The sequence below is a fragment of the Bipolaris sorokiniana genome, assembly GCF_000338995.1.
Source record: "Bipolaris sorokiniana ND90Pr unplaced genomic scaffold COCSAscaffold_3, whole genome shotgun sequence".
In the NCBI taxonomy this organism is placed as follows: domain Eukaryota; kingdom Fungi; phylum Ascomycota; class Dothideomycetes; order Pleosporales; family Pleosporaceae; genus Bipolaris; species Bipolaris sorokiniana.
Window position 1 is genome coordinate 1,676,761 of NW_006911897.1, and position 10,649 is coordinate 1,687,409.

A 10,649-nucleotide genomic window follows, 5' to 3' on the forward strand; every position below is an offset into this window, starting at 1 on the left:
CCAGTACTGTGTGCAGCAAAATAGCCAAAATGAGTGCAAAGCCGCATGCTGAAACCTACTTGGTCAGGATCCTTCTGGCAACAACTTCTTCCTTTACACAGTCTTCAGAGGGTAAGTCGAAGAGAAGTTAATTATTATTAGTAATGTTGTAGTATTGGCCGGCTTTAGTGCTGACATTTCTCGTCTCGATCAGAGCCTACTTGCTTTTGCACCCAGTGGAATGCACGCACAGAAACCGATAGGTGCTAGTGTTTCTCTCTTTCGCAACCAAAGGGAGAGTGGCCGGTATAGCATTGTAAAAGAAGGCGACCATTGGATAAGCTAGGTGTACTTATCCAAGTACGAATGTAATAATAATGATAAACCTACATCCTATCCGTGCTTGGCTAACTGTTCACGTTGTGACTTAGTTCGAGGTTCATTGCCTGTCCGGGCCAGTCCCAGCGCGCCTCTTCCGCTTATCGTCTTCGTCTTTCTGTAATCCCAATAACATGTACACACGATCACGATGCAGAAGATCAGTTATCGTTCTTTGTCTACCGAAGACCTATGAAAGAAGAACATATTCTTTATAGAGGAAAATATTGAATGCATAACATAATTCCAAACGGTTGCATCTCTCTCTCAGCCCACCCGTCAATCCAAATTCAGTCTCAACCACGTGCCTATGGCTGCCTGTCACCCTCACAAATCAGTGTACCAGTCTAACCAGGATAAATATCAAGTCGTAAAGCCATGTGTCTTGTCGTAGATTTCGATGAAGAAGAGCGTGTCGTAAGGTTCGTTTCATGGCATGGATGCCGCGTTTGATGTTGTCGTGCCTGTCTGTACGGTGGAAGGAATCGACATGGTCGTACTAATCGGCAACGATGGTTCTCGCTTGATAGAACTGGTCGGTGATGGCGCTCTATTTCAGTGGCGTGTTAGAAAACCGTACATTTTACGATACCCATGTGGATCTTAGAACGAAATGTATACCAAAAGGTTGGCCTAAAGAAAAGAAGAAAACGAGGGAAAAAAGAGAACCGAATGCAGGATGATCCACAAAGAATATTCAAGGCGTTGTGATATAATGTGGCCAGTGTATCGTAGTGGGGATTTTTGGCCAGCCATGTGAGGGATTAAATTGCCATGCCTTAGTAGTGCGAGACACTACTAAAAGTGGGAGCAATTCAGTCAGCAAAGAAAAGAAGAAAACTTGAGCAGTACAGTGACAAAAACATTGCATGGCCCATAGCAAGGCCATGAAAGGAAAAGAAAGAAGTTATGCGTGATATAGGGTTTCGTTCAGGAGCCTTGAAATCTTCTTAGTACTACCAACGTACCCTTGATGTCACCGTGTAGCATTGGGCAGGGGGAATAGGTGAGGAGGAAAGACTTACTTTGCTACTGCTGCTGAGCACCGTTTGCACACCCTAGTCTATCCTCATGTCTGCATGTTGGAAGCCCGTGTTAGATATGTGCAGGTGACGAGATTACGACCGATCCAGGGTAACTGGTAGATGAGGACATCCCAATGCTGTGGGTACGGAACAAGTGGCAAATTCTCCTAGTGCAGCATACGGAAAGCGTACGAGAAAACACTAGCAGAAGGACAAAGAGTTACAAATATCCCTGGATGTTTCTGAAAAAAGGGCCTGGAGGTCGCTCAATCCACGGTTTCATTCCAACATTAGGCTTTGAGACTTCCGGATAATATTACAAGACATGTCCAGATGTAGTTCTGGCCCTATGGAATATATACCAGGGATAGATGTGTGAATATGATGCCATTTTAAATTCATGGATTAATGTAAAAAGAGGGATTTGGTTGGCTTGGGGTAGCTATATCCTGGTCATTTCCTTGAACTGGGCTGCAAAAATCCGAGGAGGTTTTCTTGGAGTAGAAACTGCCAGAGGGTGTGGTTCCAGGGGTCAAAGACATAGGAAAGGCGCCATTTGCTTCGGTGAAGACAGCCGGGTCCCGGTAGTTCATATCCAGAAGTTGCGGATCAATAGTGCTCTCAAACGTAGCGTCTGAATATATACTGTAAGGCTTTGAAGTAGTTGAAGCAGGTACGTACCCAGACAACTCCGACTGTGCAATCTCTTGCATATCTTGGACCCAATGTGGACTTGGGCTCCCCGATACAGTGATAGGCGTTGCTATCGACATTGTTTGAAGAGAGGGTTTGAGTTCATAAGACAATTCTCGCGAGTGTTGCGGAGCTTGGGTATGCGGTTTGTGCTCGTTCGTTGCATTAACACTTAGTGTTGTTGAGTCGGAAATTGGTCGAGTATCTCTGAAATACTATATGAGATATGTTCAACAATTCCCGAGGTCACTGACCTTTGTGGCGAGCTACTGGAGCCTCGAGAATTTCTGTATCTGCCTCTTTCACCACCAATGTGCCTGCACTGCCTCGTATCAGCTTTGCGCACCTCAGTCTTGTTTATAAGGAAATCAGGCTGTCTACTTTTGCCTTCTGACGTTTACAACTATCACAAGCGCCAATTTTCCTCATCTGCTTGTAGGAGATCTTCTCTGACGCGGTCATTTTCTTTCTTCTTTGGCGCTGCACTACGGGCCTGTTTGCAATACTGAAAACAATCTCTTGTCCAGAAGTATTGCTCAAAATAGTTGGAGGTTGTTCCAAGAACACATTATTTGTAGGACTTCTTCTACCATGGTATCCATCTGTGATATTCGGATGTGACAGTTGAGCGGTTGGCGAATAGGGCGGTGAACCGGCTTTCTGGTGTCCACTATCGTGTGATGCTACATCAGGCATCGAGTTCGTTGTATGGGTTTTACGTATCAAAGCTGCTTCACTCGCTTGCATGTTCTCGAGTTCTTGTTGTAGGAACTCAATAGCAGCCATATGCTTCCTCTCTCGCAGATTCGCACCTTGCGGATACCGCCTCTTGAGACTTTCGAGCATGGCATCAGAATATACTGACTGTTTGAATACCATACCATACCATGGAGGCTTGTCGTCGCTTGTTGGATACTCTCGATCGATGAGGTCCATGACTAGTGTACCGCCTAAACTCGCCGTTAGACTCAACAATGGCGGTTACTCGTGAGTACATACTCGATCACACAGGCTACTATTCCAGACTCCTTCTGACTTGCACACTCCTTATCAGCGTTCAAGCAGTAGCCTGAGTCCTACAAGTCTACGCTTTTGTATTTTCTTGCTTCTTGGTATAGGCAGTCGTAGTTGGATACATGAAATTACATGTCATACAGAAAGGCCGGCCAGCAATGCCTGAAAGTAAACTTGGGATTGTAAGGTAGAGTGGCGAGTGAACAATGGCTGATATGCCCGCATAAACAAGGTGATTCCCAGGCATCCGTCAGATGTCCGGAGAAGGATTGGACGATATCACGGAGTCCCAATCTGGTCAAGCGGATTCGAGCTCGTATAGACGGCGTCCTGGTCGGGGTGAACGAGTGTTCTCTTAATGGAGACGGTGTCTAGATCCCATTGCTTGCAACGTTCATACTCGTAACTGGTCCAAGTAGTGCCACACTATGCGAGACCTACCCACACGCGTTTGCAGTGTCAAAGTATAGGGAGCAGTATGCTGGAGGACCAACTCGCTTATAAATTGTGGCGTTTTCTATTGGATCAAACAGTCTCAGCCTGCTATCACCTTGGGCACTTTGCCTTGGTGTCGGGCAGCTATGCAGACTTGTGTAACCAGTCTTCGGGGCGGTATAGCATCCCAGTGGTCCTAGAAGGCCATGTTGGAGTATCGTTGTCTCTGCATAACGGCGCATGGTGATGTGATAGGAATGCTGCGAGACATCCACGCGTCACTACGGTATAAGCTTCCTCACACGACTTTAGTCCATATGTATGCAAGTGTAACATGAGAGGATCGAGCATGAGGTGATGAACAAAAGATTGGGTTAGTAATGTCGAGTTGCGCGTTCCGCAGTTGACAACCACCAATAAAAACCGCTTACCAATTGCGGCTAGCCGCCCAGAGTACTATCAGCCTTGTGTGCAGCCTACAATCGTCTTGTTTTCGAGTGTTGCCTAGCACTTTATCATTTCAATTTCTCGATATCGAAAACCAGAGCGTCACACGTAGTAATCGTCTTCTCGCTTGATTCCGTTCAGAGCGTTAATCAAATATGTATGCACACGTGATCTACCACAAACTCAGAGGCAGTCTTATCTAGCTCCTCAGGCAGCAGCATCATTTCTCAGCCTACAAACATGTCCCACTTCGACATGACTGGTAAGTTTATCGTGCTAAAATATTATGCTGTAACTTTTGTCGCCAAAATATACATGTTCAGACAGTGCGGGGCCATGCGATCCCACAAGTGATCCATCTACCCTTGGTCAGCCTATCGAAGTTGCAAGTCGGGAAGCAATGCCCTTCAAACACATCAGAAAAATTGGTCAGGATGGCAGTGCAGTCATCAAAATGGTTTCCCATGCATTCACAAATCAGATATTTGCACTGAAAACCTTCCGACGATACAACCGGCGACAGTTTGAAGGCGTGAAACGCGTGTTCATAAATGAAATTAGCATTATGAGACGCCTGTCCTCACATCTGCACATAATACAGTTACGCGGATCGTATATTTGCGACCGAGAACTTTTCATTTTGCTGAGACCAGTGGCGGACGGCGGTGATCTGGCAGCATATATTACCAGAGTCCTGGAGTCTGGGCTGCTGAGTGAACAAGAGATCATCTTAAATCGCGCATTTGGGTGTTTGGCAGACGGTCTTGCATTCATACACAAACACACCATCAGGCATAAGGATATTAAACCACAGAACATTATGGTGCACGAAGGTCGCGTCCTATATACGGATTTTGGTATATCTTTTGACGCAGATCAACACGACACCACTACAGTCGGTTGCCCAGTCCTTTTCACTCGGCGTTATTGTGCTCCAGAGGTAAAAGACTGGGCTAACCGGAACCGCAAATGGGATGTTTACTCTCTGGGCTGTGTTTACCTGGAAATTCTAGATGCACTTGAGCCGGAGGTTGGCTTGAGGCATATGGATGATCGGCCTTACTTTGCAAAGCTGGAAGAAGTTCGACCACTGCTGTCTCAGGCTAGCGTGACTGGAGGAGCGAGGAAAGGTCTATTTTCTCTTTGCCATGACATGCTGGACCCGGATCAATTGAAGCGCGTGGATGCAAACATTGTTGTTCATCGGTTGACCAAGTTTAGCGATTTGTCATATGATTCCGATATCAGACTTTTCTGCAACGACTGTTTGCATGTAGTCGAAAGTAGCAACCCGGAGGAGTGCAATGAAGAGGAGAAATCTAAAGACAAAGAAACATGGCAAGAAAAGGAGGGTGATTTCGCTATGGAATCAATAGACGCTGATCTAACCGCCGATGGAGGGTCTTCAGATATAGAGATGTACTCAGATACAAGGACATCTTCGGATAGAGGGACGTCTTCAGATAAAGGGAGTCAAGGAATCTCAATGGATGTTGTTAATAGTGACAAAAAGAAAAAAAGAGTCATGGAGAAGAACGAAATCTAGGACTCCGTGGCAAATACTGGAACTGGGCATCAAGCAACAACGTCTCCAAAAGTGCCCGCCACAGATATCTCACGATTTTACTGTACCATTTGGGGCGAGCTAGGCCACACCCTATCAAAGTGTCCGAATGAGTGCTGGGCCTGCGGCGAACTCTACCACAAATCTGATGACTGTCCAAACAGATGCTGGACATGCGATGAAGTCGGCCACTATGCCAAAGATTGTCCGAACGAGTGCGATGCATGTGGCGACATAGGTCATTCAACAGTCGACTGCCCGGATGCATGTTGGACATGCGGTGAATTAGGGCACTTGGCAAGAGATTGCGAAGACGAATGTTTTGTCTGTGGGAGATTGGGCCATGACACGCAGAAGTGCAAGGGAAAATGCCACAAATGTGGAAAGATAGGGCATTGGAAGAGGGATTGCAACAATGCCTGTTTTCATTGTGAGTTTCGCAGTATATGTTGTAATCAAATGGTCTTATTGATTGCTGATATTCGCAGGTGGGGAACTTGGGCATTGGGCGGCCCAATGTCCAAGCAAGCTAAGAAGAGGACGTGAAGACAAATGTTTCAAATATCATTCCTCCCTTCCCTTTACGCTTGCAGTGATACTGATTATCGATGGCAGGCGAAAAACTCGGTCACTGGGAACCTCACTGTCCGCAGAAGCAACAGGGATGGTGGTCAATATTGAATCAAGTACCCCAGGGCGCCTACCGGCTGAAGTCCTCTTGGCGAAAATGAATACTCTCATTATTTACCCAAAAAGTTCGTTCGATCTGTTCTAGATATCACAGTTCCTAGCCAAGGATCATGTGGCAAGATATAAAACCATGATACTGCAGGAATATATTACACAGACGACAAAGCTCGCGCTAAAGTCTCCCTCCGAAGCCATCTCAATGACTTTTCAACAAGGAACCATTAGTAAGACTGTAAAATTCTTTCTAGATAGCACGGAAAGTACGAACAAAGTGTTATGTTGTGCATTCCTAGTAATTCACAAATTGATTTGTAAGAGTAAAACTAACATAGCTTCTTCTTTCCTCCAAGCAGATATATACATATAATTCATCAAAAGAGCGGACGGATCAGGCTAATCCATATCAGCCTGATCCTGAATACTGCGATAACTATATAACACGAATTCCACCTCTACTTTCCTCGCCAAATCTACCAGCCCTTATTTCCAAGCTCAAGAATCTTCGTAACCGCATGTTCAGTCGCAATCATAGTGATGACCATGGTGTCTCCGCTCGGAACCTTGGGGTGGATTCTAAGATCAACCACAAACAAGTTATCGATACCGTACACTTTGTAGTTTGTATCAACGACGCTCTTTCCACCCTTGGTGCCGTTGTCAGTACCCATGATTGTAGAGCTAGTGAGATGGTATCCGGTGCCAATTCCGTTCGTCTTAATGATCTCTGCGCCATTGGTGTTTGCCCCGCCAGAGTATACTAGTCGGGATCCTGGAGTACGACTCATGGCAAGCCAGTTGTCAAGTTCAATGGTAAGGGCTTCTTTGTCTGCAGCGGTCTGCAGTAGGGCACTCTTGGTGTAGATGGCTTTTCCGGCGGCATTCATGCCCATGCTGCCTACTGTTATGGTTCCAAATGTAACCTGGTAGACGATATCGATCTGGTTGTTCCTTCTCGAGAAGCAATGGGTTTGGACCATGATCTTGTGACATTGGCTGCCTTTGTAATGTTGATTTGTTCAACAGGGCCAATACCGGAATTGAAGAGAAGGCGAGGTGTGGACATGGTGCCTGTAGCAAAAAATGATTTTACCGCCCTTCTTAATGTTAATGATCCTTCGCTGATTGCTCTTGTCCATAACTTCGACGCCAGTGACTGTTGAATTCTTGCGGACCGCGCGGATAACTTTTGTGTGTAAATCAAGTTTGAAGTTCGGCTTGCCTTACGCCAAGGGCAAGTATGTGCGTACGGGGCCAGAACGAAGTCCATTCATAACGTTAACGGCGCTGTGTCCGTAGATTCTCTTCTTGTCGTTCGGATTCGTGACGGTGTTAACCGAGTTGTAACCTGCCTGAGCAAGCTCTTTGGATAGAACATCATACACAATGGAGTCGTAGCAACGGCCATCTACGGATGGGTTAATGATTCCTGGGTTTCGCTTGTAAAGTTTCGCAGCTGAGGCTTGAATATCGTCCCATTGCCATCCTTTCGGCCAAACCGCATCGAAGTCGTCGCGCGACGGGTTTATGTAGTTCATGCTATTGATAACTGTACTACCACCCAAAACACAGCCCGACAGGTCGGGAGTATCGTCGCAAAGCGCCTTAAGGTCGGGGTAATTTTCGAGTGAAGCTCCCAAGCTTGGGATATCGAAAGGAGTGACAGTATTATTTCACGGAAAGGTGGAAGTGCCGCCTGATGAAAAGAAAGAAGGACCGCCTCGCTCAAGAAGAAGTACAGATGACCCTCGTTCTACGAATCTTTAAGCTGCGATGATTTCAGAAGCTCCTCCACCTACAATGATGTAATCATAGGCGGTCGTGTATCCGTATTTTCCTGAAGCCGGATTCTCAGCATTTGTTTTGGCGAAGGCAAGCGCAAGGCTGGCTGCTATAAAGATGTGACGAATGGCCATTTTGATGTTTAAGTAGATGAGAGAATGTTGATGTACTACAATATTAGATTCCTCTCATGTCGTCGTGTATTTATACTGCATCACTGATCGAGCTTTCGTCCGTTCTAGAAACATATCATGGTAGACGTATGGCATAGTACTTTTCCTGGTTGTTTGCACCGTCTCGGATAGTAGAATCGGCCCGCACCTCTTCGTCAATGTGGTAGTATAGATTAACTGTAGTGGCGGAAGAACCAAATCGGTATGCTTTAGTGAAACTTGGCCCACTCCGCAAGAGCATGTTAAATGTTGAAATAGGCATAGAAGGAGACGGGCAATGCCGGGTTGTGAGCTTTCCATAAAAGCTCCTATATCAGGTGCAGCGAATATTCTACTAATTCAAGGTACCTACGCTAGGCCTTGCTAGCTCGAGAAGAGTGTTAAAGCTTACAGAGAAACTAAAGAGACCAAGCTACTAAAATGCTAATCTGAGACTATGATTTAGTTACGAGTTCTAAAGTTTATGTTTTCTCATTTCTTAGTAAGCTAACATGTTTCGTATGACGTATATTTGACTACGGTACTTTTTTCGGCTGTAGATAGCTTGAGTTCGGGTATCCATATCCTTATTAGCACTATACTAAGGACTGATAGGTAGCGCATATAGTACCTAATTTAGATGTCCTACGTGCCGTGACCATCGGGATTTTTTCGGTACTATTGAATTTCACTGTATATAGCGTATTTGAGTGCACTGACTACCTCCATCCCGGCTTTCCTAGGCGTTTAGGGTAGTAGTCTTTTAGGGCCTGTTTAGTTGTTAGTTTTCTATCTCCGTTTTCTAGCTAGGTTCAATTGGCTATCTTAGAACGAGGCGCTACTGCCTTACATGCGTATATTTCGTTAGTCTACGCTCGTTGAGGTAAAGGAGATCACGTGATGTTATTAATATCCTTAATCTAACTCAGCACTACCGAGCACTCCCGAATAGATAGAAAACGATTGCTTTGCTGGTCTTTTGCAGACGCTACAGACATAATGTAGAGAGAAAGAGAGGGTGGAGGGAGGTATGGTGACAAGTATGTGCAGCGGGGTGTTTGTTACGATGGGCTTTGCCTGTTAGTAAGAAAAGCGATTCATGAGTTGGACGTATCCAACAAACATGCCAACTGACATGGTAGGGAAACTCCCAGTTGTACAATGAGATACTTTCCAGAGCCTTATGTTTCTGATCGTCAACCAACACTCTGAGAGCGGGCATTGTCTTCTCAGACAGAGGCGGCTTTAAAGATGTAAAGGGATAGATGTTATTGTTGCTTGCCTAGAGCAGGGCCCCTTCTAGTACATCGAATCGTTGCTGAGAGGCAACCTTGTCAAACTCCGGTGCTGCAGAAAGCAATCTGTTACCCAAGCCATGACCCTATGGACAAGTGATTATAGGATAAAAAGATTCCAGTCTCTTCCTTCCTATACTAACCCCTCTGTGAACATTGCCCGTACCCGCATGTTCTCATTCATACTGCGATTCCAAGCTGCGACGGCCCCAAGCCCCGAGAATTCCGGTCTGTCTAGCCCCTGCACAGCAGAGGGCGTTACCTGGACATCATCGTGCTTGCATTGACCTGGTCATACGACTGTCAGAGGCGGTGTGGCTACGACGACTTTACGAGGCATGAGCCTTGCCGGCGGAATCGACCTTGGCGCGGAGGTCGGCGGCAGTGGAGCCACTCTGCGAGAAGTAGCGGGAGAAAACGGGCTGGATGAAAGAACGGAAGACTAGCTGGGCACCACTACGATGTGTTAGATAGCGTTCCAGTGTCTACTTAAGGTCACTTACGCAGTCTGGGGCAGAGCCATCCAGAGAACAAGGACAAACTTGAAGGTGTAGTAGAAGGCTGCTTGGAGTCAGTGGCGCGTCGTATGAGGCAATTCGGGATACTCACGGAACCAGTAGCTGGCACTGACAGCGCTCTCAAAAACGGTCAGGAAAGCAAAGGTCACCCAGTACTGAATAGCCGCGTTAGCTGCCTGGATACTGTCACGTGTGTTGTGGGGGGAGCCGGTTTCAAATACCGTGGCGGGGTACGTACTGTCAGCCACTGAGTGTCATCGACCTTGCTTGCGGAGAAGAGGGCGTCTAGAGAGTAGTAGCCCGGGATGATGAACCCGGCAACGTTGACAAGAAACTCCCCGGCAATGTTGAAGAAGATGAGAAAGAAGTACAATCCGGCAAGACCAAGCACCATGTAGGCCTTGGGGACGGAGGTCTGCTTCTCAAAGTTGTTGAGGGCGGGGTATTTGGACAACTAGAACACCACATCATCATCAGCATGTGTTGCTTGGAATTTTGAGCCGCACAACTTGTCGTCCAAGCCGGGCAGGGAGAGAAAGAGGGAGCATTTTGGCAATGTGCCATCCAACTAAAGCGAGCGGGGGGCTTACCTCCTTGTCGAGCTGTGACAGCTGGGCCTGGGCTCTATCTTGGACAGACATGGTGAAGGGTGGTTAAATGTCGAGTGGAATTTGTATACG

General features: G+C 46.5%; 5 protein-coding genes across 5 annotated transcripts; 2 read left to right on the forward strand and 3 right to left on the reverse strand.

Moving 5' to 3' along the window:
- Nucleotides 1–2,293: 2,293 nt before the first annotated feature.
- On the reverse strand, nucleotides 2,294–3,293 carry COCSADRAFT_290059 (uncharacterized protein). The gene is made up of 2 exons (XM_007698971.1): nucleotides 3,075–3,293; nucleotides 2,294–3,025 (listed from the first exon to the last, which is right to left on the reverse strand). Exon 2 carries the CDS (start codon nucleotides 3,009–3,011, stop codon nucleotides 2,433–2,435), a length of 579 nt encoding a protein of 192 aa, XP_007697161.1. The 5' UTR covers nucleotides 3,012–3,025; nucleotides 3,075–3,293; the 3' UTR covers nucleotides 2,294–2,432.
- Nucleotides 3,294–4,218: 925 nt separating this feature from the next.
- On the forward strand, nucleotides 4,219–4,995 carry COCSADRAFT_352483 (uncharacterized protein; the record flags this gene model as incomplete). The annotated part of the gene is made up of 1 exon (XM_007698972.1): nucleotides 4,219–4,995. A coding segment is annotated over exon 1 (624 nt), but the record flags the coding sequence as incomplete, so codon positions are not given.
- A 615-nt stretch (nucleotides 4,996–5,610) lies between these two features.
- On the forward strand, nucleotides 5,611–5,946 carry COCSADRAFT_47048 (uncharacterized protein; the record flags this gene model as incomplete). Its single annotated transcript, XM_007698472.1, has 1 exon — nucleotides 5,611–5,946. A coding segment is annotated over one exon (336 nt), but the record flags the coding sequence as incomplete, so codon positions are not given.
- Nucleotides 5,947–6,695: 749 nt separating this feature from the next.
- On the reverse strand, nucleotides 6,696–8,192 carry COCSADRAFT_352488 (uncharacterized protein; the record flags this gene model as incomplete). Its single annotated transcript, XM_007698973.1, has 3 exons — nucleotides 8,018–8,192; nucleotides 7,450–7,855; nucleotides 6,696–7,218 (listed from the first exon to the last, which is right to left on the reverse strand). The coding sequence occupies exons 1-3, from the start codon at nucleotides 8,136–8,138 to the stop codon at nucleotides 6,696–6,698; spliced, it is 1,050 nt and encodes a 349-aa protein (XP_007697163.1). The 5' UTR covers nucleotides 8,139–8,192.
- A 1,588-nt stretch (nucleotides 8,193–9,780) lies between these two features.
- Nucleotides 9,781–10,610, reverse strand: COCSADRAFT_23892 (uncharacterized protein; the record flags this gene model as incomplete). Its single annotated transcript, XM_007698254.1, has 5 exons — nucleotides 9,781–9,907; nucleotides 9,955–10,012; nucleotides 10,061–10,145; nucleotides 10,208–10,423; nucleotides 10,560–10,610. 5 exons carry the CDS (start codon nucleotides 10,608–10,610, stop codon nucleotides 9,781–9,783), a joined length of 537 nt encoding a protein of 178 aa, XP_007696444.1.
- Nucleotides 10,611–10,649: the final 39 nt, after the last annotated feature.